This window comes from Meriones unguiculatus, chromosome 14 (genome assembly GCF_030254825.1).
Source record: "Meriones unguiculatus strain TT.TT164.6M chromosome 14, Bangor_MerUng_6.1, whole genome shotgun sequence".
In the NCBI taxonomy this organism is placed as follows: Eukaryota; Metazoa; Chordata; class Mammalia; order Rodentia; family Muridae; genus Meriones; species Meriones unguiculatus.
In genome coordinates, this window is record NC_083361.1 from 55,656,050 (window position 1) to 55,677,376 (window position 21,327).

General features: G+C 46.1%; 1 protein-coding gene across 2 annotated transcripts in view; it reads left to right on the forward strand.

Moving 5' to 3' along the window:
• Adamts17 (ADAM metallopeptidase with thrombospondin type 1 motif 17) overlaps positions 1–21,327 on the forward strand; it is a 299,178-nt gene that overhangs the window by 268,706 nt on the left and 9,145 nt on the right. For both annotated transcript variants that reach the window (XM_060367298.1, XM_060367300.1), the window contains 2 exons: positions 3,922–4,126; positions 7,905–8,057. In XM_060367298.1, the coding sequence (XP_060223281.1) occupies positions 3,922–4,126; positions 7,905–8,057 (358 nt within the window). The remainder of the gene's footprint in view (positions 1–3,921; positions 4,127–7,904; positions 8,058–21,327) is intronic.

Sequence of the window (21,327 nt, forward strand, 5' to 3'; positions counted from 1 at the left end):
GTTTGGCTCATCTAAGGATATCTCTCAGCAGTCTTTACTGCTTGTATAAACTTGGGAAAACTGGAGCTTTATGTGTCTGCTCAGTTTCAGGAACTTCCTGAGATAAACTGTGTACTTCCTGATCCTTACTGAGCCTCCTTTTAGAACTGACAGTCATGAGCTCCCAAGATAAAATTTTAGGAAATTGTTGTACAACACCACCAGTCTTACTGTTTCTTCCCAGGCCTCACCCTACCCATGATCTGTCTCATAACCAAACCCAGAAAATGTTACTCAGTCCACCCAACCCCCACATTGCAGATGGCTCCCTTTCTTAGGTCACTTTTGTATCCTCCTCCCACTTTCCCTAGCCTTGCCTGTCACACCTTGTCCCCTTCAGAGGCATAACTGTTATCCACCCCCAAATACTCACACTCTTAAGCCCCAATCTTGGGACTTTCCTTCCTACATAGCAGACAACTCCCCACCTGACAGAACAGACTCTTAATGGAAACTGAAGTATTAATTTTAAAAAAGAATCATGAGCTGAGTGGTGATGACACACACCTTTTATCCCAGCACTCAGTAGACAACGGCGGGCCTCTGTGAGTAAACTCTGAGCTCTAGGCCAGACTGGCCTACACAGTCTGTGGTGCCCAATTATTGGAGGGCCCTCATATGCAGATGGTGCACCACTGGCCACTGAGGGGAAGAACTGCATAGTGCCTTTGGGAGCTTGGGGTGCTATCTGGGTTGGAGCCCTAGGTTAGGGATCATGAGCAAGAAGGTCTTGGTGGAAAGCTAAGTGAGAATTCCTTACTCTGGGAGCTTATGCAGCAACCCCTCTGTGTGTTTGAGGGAACAGAGTGCAGGACTCCCTCAGCTACCTAAATCTGTAGATGCTCAAGTCTTTGCAGACACTTTGTTTTGTTTTGTTTTGGGTTAGATTGGTTTTTCAGGACAGTTTTTTGTTGTTGTTGTTTTTCTGTGTAAGTTGGCTGCAGGGGAAATGCAGCTTGCACTGGGGCCTGAAGTTCAAAGTAAGATTGGCAAAAGAAGCGGGGTCAGCAGTCAGGTGGGGAGAGCCTGTCAATGGAAAATACTGGACAGAAGTGAGGCTGCAGATAAGTGCCTGCCCTTCTCATCAACAGGGGCTCCTAAAGGCTACCATGCTGAGCAAAATATCCCAGTCCTGGAGTGTGGACACAGAGTAAGGCTGACTCGGCATGCCTGCATTTGGTTCAACCAGGCTGGGATTGAGCATACTGACTATCTTGGTGGCTGTGGCCTGGCCTGGGACGGCTGGAGTGGATTGTGTCATCCACTCTATGCTGTAGGATTCTCTGTGTGGCCTCTTTGACACTGTGCATGGAATGTGCCCAACTCTACAAACAGCCCATGAAATCACATGCAGGTGTCTTGATTCTTGACTTTTGAACAAATGTAGTGAATGTTCCAATTGCTTGTGAATCCCAGACCCTTCCTTATCCCCCACCCTGAAGTGCATGAGGTGAACCACAAGCCTCCTAGATACTTCCTTTGTTGGCTGGAATGTCTTAGAGATAGTGCATGTCACTCTGACTGAAAGTGTCTAGAAGTGTGTGTGTCTTCTTTTTAGCCATCTCATTTGAGATCTGCTGCATATTCATCACAAAGTACTTGTGTCGGGACACCGTACCTCCGACAGCCCCATCATTTCTGTGACAGCGCGATCATTTTTTCAAGCCAACTCAAAAGTCCTTTGTCTAGGTTAACTTTCAACCACATCACAGGTGGCACACACCTCCTATCTGAGCACTTAAGTGGGAGGACTGAAAGTTCAAACTGAACCTGGGCCATATAGAAAGACTCTTAATTAATTAATTAAAAAGTAAAAAACAAATAAATATGAAGGTGAAGAGAGTCGGTGCTGGATCACTGTCAGAATGCCTTGACTGGTATGTACAAGGCCCTGGGTTTGATCCTTAGTGTAAAAAGTAGTGAATGGAAGCTGAAAATTCTCAAGGTTCTGAATGAGATGAGTCTGTAGAAAAGGGTCTAATGGCCCACCAAATGCCCACATCCTATTCTCTTGGACCCGGGAACATGCTGGGTTACATGGTACAGGTGAGTTAAGTTGAAGACAGAACTAAAGTTGTGTGGTGGGTTAAATTGCAGCCTCTTTGTAAAGAAAAATATGTTAAAGTCCTAATACCCAGAAGGCTAAGAGGTGATCTTACTTGAAAATAAGGTCACTGCAGATGTAATTAATCAAGATGAGGTCATGCTGGAGTAGGGTGGGCCACCCATCTGATGTTCTCATGAGAAGGTAGCTGTTCAGACACAGGGAGAACTCCATGTGAAGAGGAAGACAGAGACTGGGGTGGTGCCCAGGATCGCCTATGATTGCCAGCTCTTCCTAGAGCCCAGGGGAGACGTATGTAGTAGATTTCCATCTAGCTCTGAGGCTTGGAAGGGCTATCAAACCACTTGGTTAATAAGTATTATGTGCCTGTCAAGTTTTTAGGGGCCACAAGTGAAAAAAAAAAAATTACCTAAGCTATAGTTGTAGTATAAATTACTACAGAGCACCTTCCCTAAATTTGAGGATTTGAAACTTTGACTGCACTGCAGTGTTGATGGTACAGTCATTTCTAAGTGCTTAAGAGAGTGGAGGAAGGCCTTCTGCAGCCATAGTTCTTCCTGTGAAATGAAATGGTTGTTTTCAGCTGCCAAAAAATAAAAAAAGGAAGGAAGGAGGGAAGGAAGAAAGGAAGGAAGGAAGGAAGGAAGGAAGGAAGGAAGGAAGGAAGGAAGGAAGGAAGGAAGGAGAAAGAGAGAGAGAGAGAGAGAAAGAAAGAAAGAAAGAAAGAAAGAAAGAAAGAAAGAAAGAAAGAAAGAAAAAGAAAAAGCAATAACAAGAATGGTAAAGGATGTAGAAACTCATTTTCTCCTCATACCTCACTGGAGTATTTGTTAGAGAAACAGAAATATGTCCTCCATATAAACTTTGAAATGTTTACATATGTGGCACGGTGACCCTGTAGGATGCTTAGCACATATCTTAAGTGGAAACAGAGAGACACACATTTACAGATGATTGAAACAGTGGATGGGTGGACAGTTTTTAAAAAGCATTTTCAAGTGCTAGCCTCAGCACCATTTCCCAGTGGCCGACAAGATGTCATCACCAGGAGTCGCTGTCTCTAGTTACAGGCTCCTCAGGCCATGGAAAGCAGGGAGGACCTGGTCTTGGTGTACGTATTCAGGCACTGGAGAGAATTTTGTGCAGACTGTATCAGTCAGCTAATGCTGTGGTAACAAACACCATAGTGCCTTAAAACAGTGTTGGGTTCTCATGGCAGAGGACAGGAAACAGAATCAACCAGTTTGAAAGTGTCTGTTGGATTTGGGGGAGGAGATGGCTGGAGAGATAGCTTAGTGATTAAGAAGGCTTATTCCCCAATTACGAAGATCAGAATTTGCATCCTAGCATCCACATAACAAGCTGAATGTCACTGCAAATACCCATAATCACAGCTCCAGGGGGAGATGGAGACAGGAAGATTGCTGGCGCTTTCTGGCTTCTAACCTAGCCAAAATGTTAGCCCACAGTTCAAGAGGAGACCCTGCCTGTGAGGCATAGGTAAAAAGAAATGGAGGACAATACCTTCTGGCCTGCACACACAGGCCAACACATGTGTATACATGTTCTTGCACACACACATGGCTTTTTTAAAGCTGCTGTTGGCACATGACCAGCTTCGAGTCCACTCCTACCCCATCAAACTAAGCGTGTTCTCAAACCAAAGGGGCCACTGAACTGGATGGCAGCTCCGGTCACTCTCTGTCCGAAGCTCTGGAATTATCTCCAGAATTGATGACAAAGCTTCCCAGATCTGTTTCTTTCCCCACTCACCCACTGCCAGGTTTTTTCTTACTGTCCTTTCTCCCTGTGGGCAGGTGGGTGGCCGGTCAGTGGAGCCCCTGCTCGGCAACCTGTGAGAAGGGCATCCAACATCGGGAGGTGACTTGCATGTACCAGCTACAGAACGGCACACATGTCACGACTCGGCCCCTCTACTGCTCAGAACCCCGGCCGACACCAGTACAGAGCTGTGAAGGCCAGGACTGCCTGTCTATCTGGGAGGCCTCAGAGTGGTCGGAGGTGAGTGAGTGCCTGGGCTTGCCACTGAGGCTGAAGCCTGGCAAGGGCCTGTAGGCCTTAACCACAGGGCCTGCTGTGCGCCATCTGCTCCAGGGCATTTGTAACTCATCCCATGTAGCACAGTCCTCTTCTGCACCATGACCAGCTCACAAGTGACTTCCAGTTCCTCTTTCCTTAAGCTCCATCTAAAATAGCAACATGAATAAAAACAGACAAATGTGCATAATATGGTTTTGAGGATGGATAGGTACACCACAGGGAAAGTGATGTCCGACTCCATTTCATGTACAAATTCCCACCCAGAGATGATAGAAGGACACATGATCGATTAATATATATATATACATATATACCTACATTCATACACACATGCATGCATGCATACAGATCACCCACTGACCTTTTTGTTTTTCTTCAGACGTGGTTGAATTGTAATATGGTCCATTTGAGTAGCCTATTTCAAAGTCATCCCTGCAGAGCCAGAGAAGCCTTTGAAAAGTTGCAAAAGTCAGATGCCGGGAGGAACAGCCTTTGGTATGCAAGTCAGAGCTACAAATCTCACACCAAAAGACATGATGAAAAGAGGCCAATCAAGGCCTAAGTTCTAAGGAGGAAAGCCAGTCCTGGAAATACTGTTTTATCTTTGGTGATATTATCTTTCAGGGCTTTGCCTTGACATTGCAATTATGTTGATTGTCTGGATATAAAACAAACAAAAAAATAGCTAAATAAACGGGGTTCCTTGGGTTCCATCAAACCTGGAGGGGTCTAGGAAACTTAAAGAGGCTGGATCCAAGACACTCTTCAGTATGGAAAATATTTTTAGAGTTCTCTTTGATTGCCAAACAGAATTATTTTGAATAAAAAAGTATTTGGCCCATTTCTAATGAACAGAAAACCTGCCATTGGCTGCTCTGAAAGTTTAATTTCAGACAAATTCTGAAATGTACCCATTTAAGGACCAGAGTTCTTATCCTGCCCTTTGTGATATTTGATGAAAAGGGGAAGGTTTAAAGTGGGTTGATATTTTTTTTCTGTATATACTCTTAGGCTTCTGGTTTATTATTTGTGGGGATTCTTTCTCTGTACTTGAGGTAGAGGCATGTGAACAACCCCTCCCCTCTCCCGCAGGAGAGGTGATGACTACTACGGCATTGGCCACCTCCATCTCAATCAAACAAGACCTGCGCTTGAATCAGATCAAATCCCCACATTTCCCACTCAGACTCTTCCCCATGGTAAAAATAAAATCCTTTCTTACCTAAAGATCCAAGTCTCATCACCAGAAGGAAGGCCACCACCATATGGGAAGCGTGACCTACCAGAGCAGGATGTAAAAACTTTCCTCCCTGCCCATCTCTTTTGCACACGCCTGATACTAATCCTGAGCCAGTGTCTACTCCGGTCCATCTAATGCCGAGTGCCTAGAACACAGAATCTCATGGTCCCCTGAAGAGTCCAGAAAGCCAGTATTCTGTCCTCTACCTTGTGCCAGCGTCCCTTCTGCTAGGAAGCATCTTTCATTTTCTCATGGGAAAAGAGACTTGGAAACTTTATTCACCCAGCAGTATTGGTCAGACCCGCCAGCCACCTTCTTCTAGCTTCTTTGTGGCTTTACTGGGAGGAGGATCAAATATCAGAAGGATATAAAAAGTTGCTGGGAGTTCTCCAGCTTCTTGGTCCCATCCTGAGAAGAGAGACCAAGCCTCACCTTCATGGGCCCATTAAAGGCAACATGCCACTGCGCCTGCCCTTCCTCAGGGCTGAGAGCCTCAAGGGAATGAGCTACTATTCGAAGAAGGCAGAGCCAGGCCTTGTCCACAGCTGGACGGTGGTGATTAAAATGCCGGAGAGCAGCCAGAAACACAGCCTAGAGTAGGAAAACACGGGACCTGACCTCAGGCAGAGAGGGTAACTTGGCCCTATAGTTGCTGAAGAACTAGTGCTGTGGGCACAGGTACCAGGATACAATCCACAAGTTCAGTGATAAAGGTGGAGTTGCCAAAGTGGTCGGGAAATTTGTACATGGAGAAGCATTGCCACATGGAGAAATGGGCCAGGCTTTCAGTGCAGAAACTGTGACTGCAGTGACCTGGTTCCCTTCAGTGGCCTCCCTGGGCCGGGAGACCCAGTCTCTTGAAGTCTAAGGTCTGTTTCAACTAGCCCTTTACCAGTGCCACATGCATACACACGTGTGCCTCCCCAGCTCTTCCAGGTGACCCCACAGCCTGTTTTGAGGCACGTGTGTGCCTTCTGAAATGAGTCAAGATTAGTTTCAAAGCACCGCGGAAGGAAGAGTTTACACAGGGCTGGAGAGATGGCTCAGTGGTTAAGAGCGCAGGAGGCTCTTGCAGAGGACCCAGGTTCCATTTCCAGGTCATGGCAGTGATGTGGGGGGCCACTCCATAGCAGACTTCAGGACCTTGGGCTTCCTGACAATGAACTCAACGTTCTAAAAGTTCCAGCATGTTCAGAGCACACACACACACACACACACACACACATACATACACAGAGGATAAGTATTATTCCTGACATTTCTGTTATTGATGTTTATCCTAAAATGTTACCTAATTGCCTTCTTCCTATGAACTCTTTTTATTTAAAACTTTATGTGTACAGATGCACCCGAGGGTATGGATGTGCCCCACACATGTGACGGTGTATTCAGAGTCCAGATGAGGGCATCATATCCCCCCGGAACTGGATCCCCCCAGTTACCGTCAATTGTGAGCCTCTGTGTGCATGCAGGAAACCAAACTGGATCATCTGCCAGAGCCTCCTGCACTCCCTCCAGAGGACACTGGAGCCTTGAGCTCTTGAGGGCTTGATCATCATTTGTGACCCTCAGGCTCCACCCAGATGCCCTCTTCAAGCTATTCCTTGCAGTATCTTCCTAATAAGTGAACGAAACTACTGTGTGGACTGTTGCCGTCTCCATTCTTGGCTGAAATCCTGAGACCTTACCTTATGAGAAACGCCCATGGCTTCTAACTGTTGCCTCCTTTTCTGATGGAGAGCTAGCTCAGACTCCTTTGCAGCCAGAGCCTCACCTGGCTCCAGCTGGCCCCTGCTTCTCCTGCCAGGTCATGTTATGTTTGCCCATTGAACTCCTACCCTGCATTGATCTTTTAGACCTGGCAACTGGCTGTTACATCCCATTTCCCTCATTTGACCACCTGGGTACCATGAGTTCTTCCTGTACCATTTCCTGGTCACCTGGTCGGGGTCCCCTGAGGGTTTAGGAAGACTGTGAAGAACATGAATTTGAGGCCGGATTACATAGTATCATGTCTGCTTCCCCACTCTGGGCCTGGCGCACGGTGGGTACTTCAGTTGCTGAAAATAATTTGTAAATATTTGCTTATTCTTCATCTGATCACTCATTTCCACACAATTCTCGGAGTCTCCATCCTGCCCTGCATGGTTCTTTTTCCATGTAATCCATGGTAGCTTTCTCCTTCCTCTCCTCTCCTTCTGTCTCCTTCCCAAGATCCTCTCTGTCCTCCAAGTCCCTGAACCTTAGCTCTGCCCACCTCACCTTTGTCCTGCCCAGGTGTTAGATTTTTATTGGTCAAACAGGAATAATTTCTTAGGCAAGGTTTATATAAGGACCAGGATATGTGAGAATGTATTTATCCAAGCAGGGACCAGGTTGGGGGGGGCAGTAATTAGCATTAAAAGATATAGCACCCGACCAACCCCAACAGACTTCAGTGGCTTTAAGTGACCTGAGCTGAATTAGAATGTATTTAAACCCCCCTGCTGTGCCTTGCAGTGCTCTGCCAACTGTGGCAAAGGAATCCAGAAGCGGACTGTGACGTGCACCAACTCCCAAGGGAAGTGCGATGCGTCCACAAGGCCAAAAGCAGAGGAGGCCTGTGAGGATTACTCCGGCTGCTATGAGTGGAAAACCGGGGACTGGTCTAAGGTGAGACAGCGTGCTGGACTCCCATCCTGCCACGGCAGTGTGAGCTAGCATGAGCTCCCATTCTGCCAGAGATCCTAACGAGGCGAGTTCCCTCCTCAGTGCTGTATTCACTGTTGACCCAGCATCCATCCATCCTGCTCTTTCCAGCCAGCGGCACCAGCACAGGGCGCACCCACTGTGGCATATGCACTCGGAAGCAAATCAAACGCAGCCAGAAGTACACACAGTGGGTGTTCGTTCTCACCAGCCTGGCTGCCCTTTGCCGCATGAACCTAAGCACGTAGGTACCCATCACAAAAGCCTCACAAGTCTGGGAGCTAGGCTGAGGCCTCCCCATTTCAAGGCCTGTGAAGTGCCATTCATTTCTCAGGGGAGAGCCTAGATGATGCAGGGTAGAGAGGGCAGGAGTCCTTGAGACGCTGGAGAGCTGTGGAGTCAGCACCTCCAGGGGTAAGGAAGGCCCGACGGCAACTGGATGTTTCTCTAAACGATGCCTCTTTCTGAAGACTGGGTGTGTACAGTTTCGCTTGTAACCCCAGTGCCGGGGGAGTGGAAATCAGTGGACCTTGGTGTTTGCTGCCAGTCAGCCTGCCTAGCCAAATCAGTGTGTTCCATACCAGTGACAAGCCTGTCCAGTACAGAAAGTGAAGCACGATCCCTCAGGTATCTGGCACCCCCTTCCATGCGCACCTGCATGCGTACCTCTATACTGTACCGAGGCTATCCAGTATAGTTTATTATTATTATTTGCTGTTTGACCCATGGAAACCTTGAAGGATTCCTTTTTACTGAGGACTGAGCTCTGTGTAAGAACCAGCTTATCGCAGAGAGACACTCAGCACCTCACAAATACAGAGACCAAGTTTGCTTCTTTACGGCCTCAGTAACTGAAAAGCTCTCCACACTCCTGGTGTCTCAACCCAAGGGGACCAGAGGCAGTTGTGTTTTCTTGGCCTGCACAGTCCGAACCACAACATTTCAGAATCAGTTGCTAACGTCTAAAAATGTTTTTAAACGGTACCTGAAATTTTGGTTTGGGTTTCATCATAAAGCCTGGCAGTAATATGTCCCAAGCAGGAAGTTTGGTTCTGCCTCTGGCTTCTGAGAGAAAGAGTAGCCTGTCTACTGGAAAACTGTACCTCTAGGTTCTGGTACCTGCAGAAATGCCCATGCTGTCCCCAGCCTGTGTCAGAATAAAGGCCAGAGGTTCATTCCCTACCCCCAGACAAAAATCTGTGTACCTCAGAAACATGGTTGTTAGTGAAGTTCAGCACGGAGCTACCAGAGTGAATCTCAAGTAGAAGAAATCTAACTTCAAAGCCACTGAAGAGAACTCTGCAGCCCTGAGGAGCGATGATCACTGAGTGGAGTCAGCAAGCCATAGGTATACTGTTCCAACCCTCCACACATGCATCTCAGTCTTTCTCATCCTCGGCTTGTATCTCCAATGGGAATCACAGAGACTGTCCTTGCCTGTTGGTCAAAGATGTTTGTGCATTCCAAGGTATAGATGAGGACTAGTCTTAGACAGCTCAGCTCGGCTGCCTAAAACACATCACTAGTTCATACTGTTGCGGCCTCAGGAACAAGGCTGTTCTCATCCAACTTGACTAGACCTCATTTATCAAGCTTCCCTGAGCAAGACAGTCAAGACTCACCCTGGAGAGACTTGGTGACCTCTCTGGCCACAAGTAGTCCTGTCAGGAGGCAGGGGTGAGCTCTGGGGCCACACAAGCCCATCTGCTATTAGGGGATACATAGTGAGTGTTTCTTCTCTGTTGTGTATCCTATGTCCACATTCTTCTCAGCCAGCCTCCTCACTCCTTTCATTCAGAAAAGATTGAGGATATTAAGCCACTTGCCAACAGTCTTCTGGCAGAGTCCAGAAGACTCAATTTAGTGCTCCGGTACAACCACCAAACTAGACAACTCTGTGGGTAAAAAGGAAGGTGTATCGGAGCATCAAAACTGCCAGGCTGGGCAGAGAGAACAGAAGGTGGGTAGCCTTGCCAGTTTTAAGGAGGTATGTTGCAGGTAGGAGGAGGTGTGCAAGCTGGAATATCCTGAGAAGTAGAATAGTGTGGGCAGGGGACATCATGGGCCTGGGAGCTAGTGTGTGGATTTTGATCTGTTATAGGCTTATTGTCCCATTGTCTAAGGTAGTTGGCTACTGGGCTTTTGTATAAGACTCTTCTGACAAAAAGAAACCCGATTCACAAGGTTTCTGAGGAATGCTGAGTTTAGGTGGCAATCCATTTACCTAGTCAGAGTCAAGCCTGAGCTGAGCCCAGACTGTCATTTAGGACATTGTCATCAGTGCTGCCATTTTGAACCTAACATTCTAGCCTCTTGTTGACGGTAAGGGACAACTGTAGTCTTCTGACTGAATGGGAATGTCATGGGGGTGGGAAGGTCGTAAGAAAGCTGGAGTGCAAGTCATAGGTGTGGAGTCAGACGGGCAGGCTATGGTAAGAGTCCTGGAGAAGTTCTAGCAGGAACATCTGACCTACTGACCATTCAGTTATTTTACCAATTCCTTTCTGAAAGAACCTGAAGAAACAAGGAGCAATCATTATTACAAGAAGTATACAAAGTATACTATCAGTGGGCCAAGGAGCTTGAAGGACCCAGGAGCTCCATCCAAGGAAGACCAAAAGGAAAGGGCCCCACATAGGAGTAGGTCCCTGGAGGCTGGAGTTCATGAGCCAGCTCCTGTCAGTCGTTAGTCCTCCCTTCTACTTGGCCAGGCTGGTTCACATAGCAATATTCTTCATCGAGGAAGAGGCAACAGACCTCCTTTTTTGGCTGTCAGCAAGTTGAGGGCTTGCCAGTTTTGTAGGATCACCAGAGCTAATGAGGTGAGCTGGTCTGGGAGCAGCCTTAGGGCAAAGGTTGAGTCCTGGATGGTGTCTGCCAGCTGAGTAGCTAACTGCTGTGGTAGATACGGACTATAAACAGAAGGTAAAGTTAAGGAGCTTCTGGTGGCGGGAGAAGGGATCTTTACTTTAAACCTGGATTTCAAACTTTGAGGCCTGGCACTGCCTGGAGGGTCAAGAAGACAGAACACCCAAGAGGGCAAGGAGGAAAGAGCCCCACCTCAGGGCTAGGTGGAGAGGGTCAGAGGGCTTGAGCTTTGGGAGTATGACTGCCTGACAGGTGTACATATCAGACAAGGGATCCAGAAGCCATTGGAGCTGGGATAGGTGGGGCCAAGTCACGACTCCCTGAAGCTTACATGGAATTTTTTAAGTTGACAGAAAGCGATAAAAGCTCTCCATCTATCAGCAGGACCATTGTCTGCTTTAATCTGTATCAAAGTCCTTGCACAGAAAGCCATTAGCAAATGTCTGCAAACAGTTCGAGCAGACTCATGTTTTGAGCCATAGCAAAAATAACAGCCTGAGAAATCATCAACACAGACACGAGCACTCATCTGTAATAAGACATTTCCTGGCAGGAACAAGAACAAAGGGGAAGAAAGCTTGAGGGCCCAAAAGACTGTTCTAGGACAGAAGGGTGACTCCTCTTTCCTCTGTCCTACTGCCCTCGTACCACCACCTTAAGGCTGAATAGACATGGATTGGACAGAGCCATTTCCAGCACGGTGAGAAGCGCTTTTTAAGTCTACATTTAAAAAGGAAAACAACCAAAGGAACAAATGTTGAGCCTATAACAATGATAATTTTAATTGTTTAATTAACTATTGAAAAAGCTTTCACAGCCAGTGCTTATAACTATCACTAAGACTAGAAGAACTTACCACAATTCCATTTATTGATGTGTTGAACTTTGAACTTTTAATAACATGTATATCATCCATAAGTCACATTTCTCAGATGCCTTCAATCACTTCTCAGACCATCATGACTTTTATATACCTTATTTTTCCTTCCCTTTCCATTCTGGCAACATCCAGCCATCTTAATCTTTACATTTTTACTATTCCTCTCTATCTGGAAATATTCAATCATTTACACAGGTGTAGATGCTTGATTATTGAGAGTAGTCACTGAAAAGGCAATCTTTAAAGTTGGTAACAACAGCATGGTAGCTCTGGGTTTGTTCCTGCCTCCCCCCCCCCCGCCCCCGCGACATACTTTCTCTGTGTAGTCTTGACTGGCCTAGACTCGCTCTGTAGACTAGACTGGCATTGAACTCACAGAGATCCACTTGCCTCTGCCTTCCTGAATGCTGGGATTACAGGCGTGTGCCACCATATCCAACCTGAGTTTACTCTTTAATTGAAAGCTGTTTATGACTCCCCCAAAGTCAGCAAAAAGCCTGTTAGCTCCAGGAAAACACAAGACCCTGCTTTTACACTTGAGACCAGTTTAGGCTGTCAGGTAACTGGCCCTCAGTTTTGAAGTGTTTTTATTCAAGAGACTGGGGTAAGGATAAGTTTTACCACAGTGAACTGGAAGTATGGCTTCCCTGTCAGTTAAGAAATGACAGAGACACAGCCACTAATCTGGTAAACCTGGGCTCCTCTGTGGTAATCCTGATGCAGGTGTTAAACACCAAGATCCCAGGGCAACAGCAGCCTTTGGCTGCCAGGCCCAGAAAATCTGAGAGATTTTCCTGTAGAGGAGGAACTCTGGGGACTGACCCATCTTGGCAAGTCAAAGGGCGACAGTCAACCGCCCAGTGTCCAGACTCTACATAGTTTGTGCAGAGTCCTGTTGGTAAGCGAGGTAAAAGGCAGTTCTTTGTCCAGTAACTGGTGTTGCCACACTGAAGCGGGTTCCAGGTGGAATCCATTGATACCTTGTTCCCTTTGGAGGTGGCCTCCGGTTGCTGCCAGAAGCTGGTGTTTCTGTCCATCATGAGAAGATTCTTCTCTTTTCCTGCTTCTCCCTCCCATTAAACACCTTAAATGCCATATTCAGATCTCTCTGAGGGGTTTGAGGGCTGTTAGCTGGCCTCTTGAGTTATTTATTTTCACATACCTGATTTTGAATATTAGTTACATTAAATAGACTTTAATTTTACTTTAAATTTGTTTTTGAGTTTTTTGCCTCAGGCTTAACTTTAACAACACATGCAGAAGACTATATATAGTGGGAGATATTTAATGGTCTATAAGTCCTGAGATAAAGAAATCTTCATTTCAGCAAAAGCTTTAAAGACATCCATGACTTTAAATAGGGAATATTTTAGCAAATAAAACTAAGAAAGTGGGGTAAGAATATTCAGAGAGCTAAACATCTGTGATTACATTTAGCCATTAGTGACTTCTATTGGAAATAGTTTACCTCAAGAATATAGTGTCTTTTTCCTGAGCTTTTCTGTTTTGTTTTCTTTCTCCCTGTCACAGACTCAGGTGGCTAGCCTGGCCCAAGACAAAGGCTTTGGAGGGAACATGCTTGGGTCTAAAGTTGGCAAATCAAATGTCATCTCCAGAGCCAGCTTTTTTAGTAGAATAAAACAGCACGTGGTGACTTATTCAATATTGTCTATATCCAAAAGACATTTGGATCTCTGTAAAACTAAACCCAGTGATCAGAGGCAGGGGGAGGGAACATAAAAGAAGAGAGCAAAGATGGCTTAGATGATGTGAGAACAGAACACAAAGAAGACTTAGAAATAAGAGGCTTTGAATCGTTTGCTTGGGTGGTAACAGAAGTGGTCACAATCTGTGAGCATTTGGAATCACATGTGCCATTTCCTGGCCTGTGATACTGATTGCCAAGCTTGGACGGAGGCCAAGCCATAAATGCAGTAAAAATAAGGTGTCACTTAATGAGAGCTGAGTCCAAGCAGAGGAAGAGATTAGAGGAGGCAGGAGAGAGGAGTCAGAAGTCTATTCTTGAATGAGAAGAGCCTATGGCTAGCTAGAGGAAGGGAAAGATCCTTGAAGAAAGGGTGGCAGTAAAGAATTCGTAGGAGCATAACAAATAGGAGGCAGAAAAGTTAGGCTAGAGGCCATAAATAGTAGTCCCACCAATAGCAAAGGACCAAAAGCACAGGGAGGGTGACATGGTAAAGGCTAGGTACCATAGGATAGTGTCTCAGTGCCTGAGGGCATCCCCATGGGAATCAAGATTTGTCAGTGATATGCCCAGGATTGCAGTGGAGAGGCATCTCTTTCTATGTGATGGGGTGCCCAGGAGTACATACCAAGCTCCAGTGAGCAACAGACAGGAGAGGAAGCTCTGAGAGGACACTTTCCAGAGTCAGCAACAGGAAACAAGTAGGTAAAGCAGCTCAAGAGGCAGACCCTAAATTTTACAGTCAAATGTGATAAAGTGGCAGAAGCCAGCATAGGCAAGTGATCCACACCCAGGAGGGTCAAATCAACAGTTTGGTTCAGTTAGGAAGTGTTGCTGTTAATTTAATGGTATGGTCTAATGTTTATTATTAGCCCGGTAATTATTATGGCAGTATTATCTAATCTGCTATCACAATCAATAAAAGACAGAGACCTGATAGACTTTAGAATAGCCTTATTTTATGTAGGGCATAGCAAATATTACTTCCTAAGTTATCTTTATCTCCCAAGCCACATCCTATGCCATCTGCTCTAATAATTTCTTTCCGGGAGCCCTACCATCCATAATTCCATAAATACTTGCTTATTCTATCATCTGGACCATTTTTCTCCATCCACACTGATCAAGCCATGTGCTCCTCCATGCTACTCATGGCAGCCTCTCCTTCCTTCTCCTCTTTCTGTTTCTCTCTCACATGATCCTTCTCTCCCCAAAGCCCTCAAACCTTAGCCATGCCAACTCCATTCTGCCCTTCCCAGGTTTAGACCTTTTAATCAGCCTATCGGGAATAATTTGGGAACATTCTTTCTCATCACATGGGTACAGGAGATAGTTCAACATTAATAACAATTCCGATGGCAGGGTGGTAACCAGATCTCAAGGCACAGAAATCAGCATTTGAAAACACAGTTGGATCTTCCTCCAACAAGGAGAGACCAGGATTTGGGGAAGAGGGGTATATAGGAAGTATCTCTTCCAGGTTTCAGATGTAATAAAGGTACAGTGAAACTACCAAAGGAGCCCACTCCCTGGGTAGAAAAAGATTTATTGCTAATAGGTATGGTTGAGGAGGTTTATTGTAGATATGATAGGTTTATGTAGCTATCTAGAAGGGCCCAGAATGAACTCAACCATGAGAGGAAAGGCAAGGAGAGCAAGAAAAGAAGTGAGAGAGGAGCAAAGAGGCCAAGAGCAAGCCAGGAGACCAAAAGACCAGTATAGCCAAAATGGCTGGTTATATAGGATTCAGAGAAGCTCAGTATAGGGGAGCTGGAGTGTTTAGGGTAGGAGGTGGGGTTTACCACCCAGAATGATTCTGTAACAGGTAGGCACCAAGGAAGGCTGGTGGCCAAAGTCCACTTTAGTATTTTAAATAGGTGCCTCACTTAGCCATTTCTCCTCAGTTTGAGACAACACATATTAAATCTGACATCTCTCCTACCAAAGAGATAAAGATGGCAACTGACCTCCTGATATTAATGGCATCCCATCAGAATGAGCTTGCCTGACTCACAGGGCCTCTAGAAAACCCCCAGCCTTTTCACCTGTCTGCAAGTAGCCTGGCCTCCTCCTGCCTGTGAGATGGAGATGGCCATACAAAAAGTACAACATGGAGAAAATGTCTACGGGCAGTTTCTTAGTTCAGGTTCCATCTCTGCAATGAAACACCATGACCTAAAGCAACATGAAGAGGAAAGGGTTTATTTTACCCATAGCTTCATGGAACAGCTCATCATCAAAAGCAGCGAGGGCACTGGGTGGCACACGCCTTTAATCCCAGCACTTGGAAGGCCGAGCTGGGTAGATCTCTGTGAGTTCAAGGAAGGCCTGCTCTATAAAGTGAGTCCCATGACAGCTGGGGCTATACATTGAAACCCTGTCTCAGAAAAGCAAACAGGCAACAACAACAACAAAGCAGTGAGGGCAGGGTAGCCAGACTGTTACTACTCTTCTCCACCCCCATTTTTTCACCCTTTCAACCCCCTAGCACTAGATATGAGAGAAAAAATGATAGGGAGGAAAGGAAAGAGATCCCTGAGTTAAGTCAGGGGTCAAGAAGGGGGACGTTGTCATGAGACTACTGCTGATTAGGGGCATCGGGCTCCCTGGGGCAAGTTTGAACTTTGCTGTCAGGATATCTAAGTTCTTCTTGTTGTCATTTCATTTTGTGCACAACTACTTAACAAACCACAACAAACAACAATCCTAACAACCCACCAACATCACCTCTTGGGGCCCTAGCATTTATATACCCTCTAAAAAGACCCCAGAATCCCAAATGCCTCACAATCACAGAAACTATCTGCAGCCAACAAAAATCATACTCCTGCTAGAGCACAAGGCAAATCATAGTCAGCTGCTGTGAAACAGACCCATATCCCCACACCTGGGATTAAAACAAAAACATATATTTCTGCATTTTTAAAAGAAACCAAAATTCTAAAAATCTCACAACATTTCCCCCCTTCTGTTTTAAGCACACTAATTGTGCCGAATGTAGCGGGAACTTTTAAACAGAGACATTTCCAATGGGGTTGGGGTGGGGGGGGGAGAAACACTTTTTAGATCAATGGCCAAGGTTTTCAGGAGAACTCTTCTGCTCAGTTCTAATCTTTTGTCAGTTATGATGGTATCCACAGCTTTTATTTTCCTGTGAAATACAAACAAATCTGAGTCTTCAATGCAAAACGTTTGCTGTTTTCTATTGTGATGTTAACACATCCTTATATTATATAGGCTGATTTAATTACAGTTGTTTTGTTTTGTTTTTTTTCTATAACCTGGTGACTCTTGCCTGAGGTTAAGAGCACTGACTGTTCTTCCAGAGGTCCTGAGTCCAATTCCCAGCAACCACATGGTGGCTCACAACCACCTATAATGAGATCTGGTGACCTCTTCTGGTGTCCAGATGTATATGCAGCCAGAATATCATATATATAATAAATATTTTTAGAAAGAAAAGAAAAAGAAATTAAGTTTTAAAAAACTGCCTTGGATATTTCTCTTGGACCTACACTCATTGGTTCAGTGGCAACCCTTGCCACATCACCTGCACACCCCTGGAAGCGTACGCCTTCTTTCTGGTTTATATTTACATAAACCAATGCCCTTGGATATGCCTTATTCACAATTTTGTTGCAAATGACCATATTTCCCACAATTAAAGCACCAAGCATTTTGAGATCTGAGGCCTTTAGCAGCTTGGTCACAGTCTCCTTGCAGATGACAGTACTTCCTGCAGTGGAAACACCTGGAATTTTGATATCGGGGATCTCTAGCTATGGCTTGACCTGTGATATTAGCATGGTACACGTCAGAACCAATATTAGTCATATCTCTTATCCACTCATCCATAGGCACTGCCCATGCCTTTAATAGTTTAACAGCATTTTTTACATTCAGTATTCACGTTTTCATATGCCAGTCTTATGAAAAGGTCTGATACAGCTTTGTTCACAGCTGAGACTAATCTTTGTAAACAATCAGCGATAGCTTCTCCAGAGACTTGTATAATCTTTGTAAATGAGGTGGACTTTTGCCTGGGCTCCTCAACTTTATCCCAAGCTCTTAAAGCCACTAAGCGACACTGTTCTATCATAGTGTCATCAAATTGAATCTGTTCTTGTGTATCAGAGTAATGCCCTTTACCCAGCAACTGATCTTTTACCATATTAATTCTCTTAGCTCTAGGTGTCTCCCTCCTCCATGTTAACCATTACAACTGCAGACTAATCTCTAGTACAGCTGTCACCAATGCCTTCTAGTCTTGGGGAATAATTCTGTTTTGAGTAGCCCCATGATTTAGAATGTGTTTCATATAAGGTGAGTGCATCAAATAACAGCCTCTTAAAATGCCTTACATCTATCACTTCTACAGGACACCATAAGCTTGTTCTCCTCCATTTGCATATGCTACATGACTACAGGAAAAGCTGGTGGTGGTGATCTCATAACACCGGGCTGCCCCTCCTCTCACTCGGACAGTGTCTGGGGTTCGAAATCAACCATTTCTCTTGAAATGGGCTGTTTCATCAGACTGCCCTCCTGTCCTTTCAACTTTTCTCTAACTGAACCATCCTCTGCCTTCCAGGGCAGTTTCTTTCCCTTTTTCCTCCTGTGAGAAACTCCCACTCTCTTGCTCAGTCACTAGGACTGGGCCTTTTTGTTCTCTCTTTTCTGGTGTTCCTCACTTTTCAGGTGCTTCCACTTCTACGTGCAATTTTTCCAGTTAATATATCCTTATAGTGTATAGGCTGATTTAGGGCAGAAACTCAAACAGAACAGGAACTTGGAGGCAGGAGCTGATGAAGAGGTTATGGAGGGGTGCTGCTTTCTGGCTTGCTCCCCATGACTTTTGCAGACTGCTTTCTTATAGAACTCAGGACCACCAGCCCAGGGATGGCACTGCCCACAATGAGCTGGTTCTCCCCATCAATCACTAATTAAGAAAATGACTTATAGCTGAATCTTATGGAAGCATTTTCTCACTTGAGGTTCCCACCTTTCAGATAACTCTAGTTTCTGTCAACTTGGCATAAGACTAGCCAGCAGAGCTCTGCCCTCTCTGGCTACCTGATTCAGGAAAGTTGGCCCCAAGGGCATAAGAGTAGGGATAGCTGACCCTGCCCCTTGCCAGCTGCAGCCCTGGAGTGAGCTGTCCCTGCCCCTCTCCAGGACAATGCTGAAGAGCCAGTCCTGCCTCTTGTTGGCTGCCACAGGCAGAAGAACTATCCTTGCCCCTCACCTGGGCACAGCAGGAGAGCAAGTACACTAACCAACTCAGCTACCACCCAGGCCCAGATCCAGGGCTTTGAGTTGGCCTATCCCAACATCTACCCCATCTATGAACTGCTGTGGCCAGCCCTGCAGAACCAAAGCTGCAGGATCTCCATGACACAGGACAACAACAGGTTATGTTAGAGGAGTTCCAGTGAGGATCCAGTATTGAGTGATAAGGTAGCAGAAGCCTGAGGCCAGAAACCAGACCAATGACTAATTACAAGGAACAATTTGCAAATAAAGTTGTTTGGACAAAAGGCTATAGTTTGGGACACACAGCAGCTTCCACAGTGAGGTATTTTTGTTTTTGGTTTTCTTTTTTTTTTTTCTTTTGGCAGATATGGAGGGATGGAGAGATGAGTGGGGTTGGAATGCATGATGTCAAATTCAGTAAGAATCAATTAAAAAAAAAATCTAGCCAGCACAAGCCCTGAGCCCAGGAGGAAGAAGGGAGCCCATGCTGTCATGGTCACACAAACATTATGTCAGAATGCTCTCAAGGCATGGAGCTGTGCTTTTTACAGGGTGACCAGGGCTCACCTGCCATGCCCTTAGAAATGAGTGAACCTTGTCATGTGAGTGGTACTTAGAGAAAGCTCTTCTGCCCTGTGCCACTTCAGAGCCTCTGCTTGCTTTGGTGGGGTCTCCACTTCCTGTGGGCCTGCGGCGACATTCCTGTGACCCAGCCAGCACAGCCTGAGCCACTGTTCTGCCCTGGATTGCATGCTCACCCTCCTAGACAAAGACTATAAGCCACTCCATGTGCCTTCTGGGCCTCCTGGCCAGCACAAGGATATGCTAAGCCCCAAGAGCACCATGAAGTCAGTACTGTGTGACCCAGCGAGACCCTGTCTTGGGGAGTCCTAGATGAGGTGCGGAAGAAAGGTCATACTTGTTTGGGCAGAATCTGTGACAAAGTACATCCACTCATGTGACCCTATTTGATCCTCACAACCATCTATCCCAGTTGTCTAGATAATGAAACTGAGTCTCACATTGGTTCCTAGCCTGTCTGCAGCTTTCCTTGGGGATCCACGGATCCCCACTAGCAGGGTTCTAGAGGACAGGGATGATGGGAATCTTCTTCCCTAGGAGGAGGGGCTCAGAGCCACCATTGCAGACTCCTCCATGCCAATCCTCTGAGGACCTCCTGGCCTCTGTGAGTGCTATGCTTTCTAGCTCCCTGGCTGTTAAGGCTCAACCTGAATCAGAGGTGTCAGGTTGCAAATTCAAAGGAAGGAGAGGCACCCACCGGAAGGCAAGCCAAGACTGCTGTGAAAGGCTACAAGAGAGCTGAAGGGGGAGAGTGTGCGTGCTTGCTCATGCATGAGTCTAACTTTTCCTGCCATGTCAGAGTTAGCACGAACACTGTGGAGATTTTCATTATTGTCCAGACCAGCTACTTCAGGTTTCAACAGCTGCCCGGGTTTGTGCTGTTCCTGCCAAGTCTGGAGGAAAAACTGTCAGGAAAGCCTTTGAAGAACTTCTGACATTCCACCGGCCAGGTACCTTTCAAACAAACAAAGTGGAGCAGCAGTGGAGCCTGGCTCCTCCTTTCTGCAAACATAGGGCCCAAGGCTCACACCCTGCCTCTGAAAGGGGGCACCTCATGTCCTACAGATGATGCATTTACTGAGTACCTACTGTGCTTCAAGCACTGCCCTGGCCAAGTGCCAATTAGTGTGAAAACTAACTAGAACATCCCTAAGCCCAGGACACTGCCAACAGCCAGGTCCTGCTGTCGTGGCTATTACAATTACTGTTATTTGAAAGTCACCCAGCAATACTGCTGCTGCACAGTGTCACCAGGGTCTGGTAACCTGTTTCCTCCCATTGGCCTAAAATGCTCTACCGGAAGAGAATTCTCTTTTCCCTAGTTACTTTGTAATTTGCTTTAAAAGCATATGGGGGAAAAATGTTTAATCTCCCCTTTTATTTTGTAGGTGTGCATCCTGACTGTTGTGGTGGTGGGGGGGTCAGTTTCTTGGTTTGCTTTTTAATTAGACTGTGGATGAGGATGAAAGCCAGGGTCTCCTCCTGTATGCTAAGAAAGTGCCCCAGCCATAAAGTCTTTATTTCACCATTGTGCCCTCTACCATGGCACCTCTGCCTCAGATGTCTCTGACCCCCCTTCCTGCCCAGGGAAGGCCACTGGTGCTGCTCTGTGGTGACCAGGCAGCTTACAGTATGTTTTATAGGTGTTTGCTCCAGAAGGAACAGATGGAGAGCTGTCCTTCACTCAGCCTGACAAGAGGCTCTCCGTCATGGATTTATGGCTGGTTTACTTCTGTCTCGGTTAGCTCAGTCTCAGGGAGCCACATTAAAAGCTGATGGAATGAGCCACTTAAGAGGGTGGGGGCAGCTGGGAGAGAGCTTCAAACAAGACCAGATCTGTTTTTATAGATGTGTTTGCTTAGATTGTAAAAGCCTGAAAAATGGCTTCAGAGCAAGGCTTGAGGCAGAACCCGATGCTATCAGGAGACACTGTTGCCTCCTTGCTG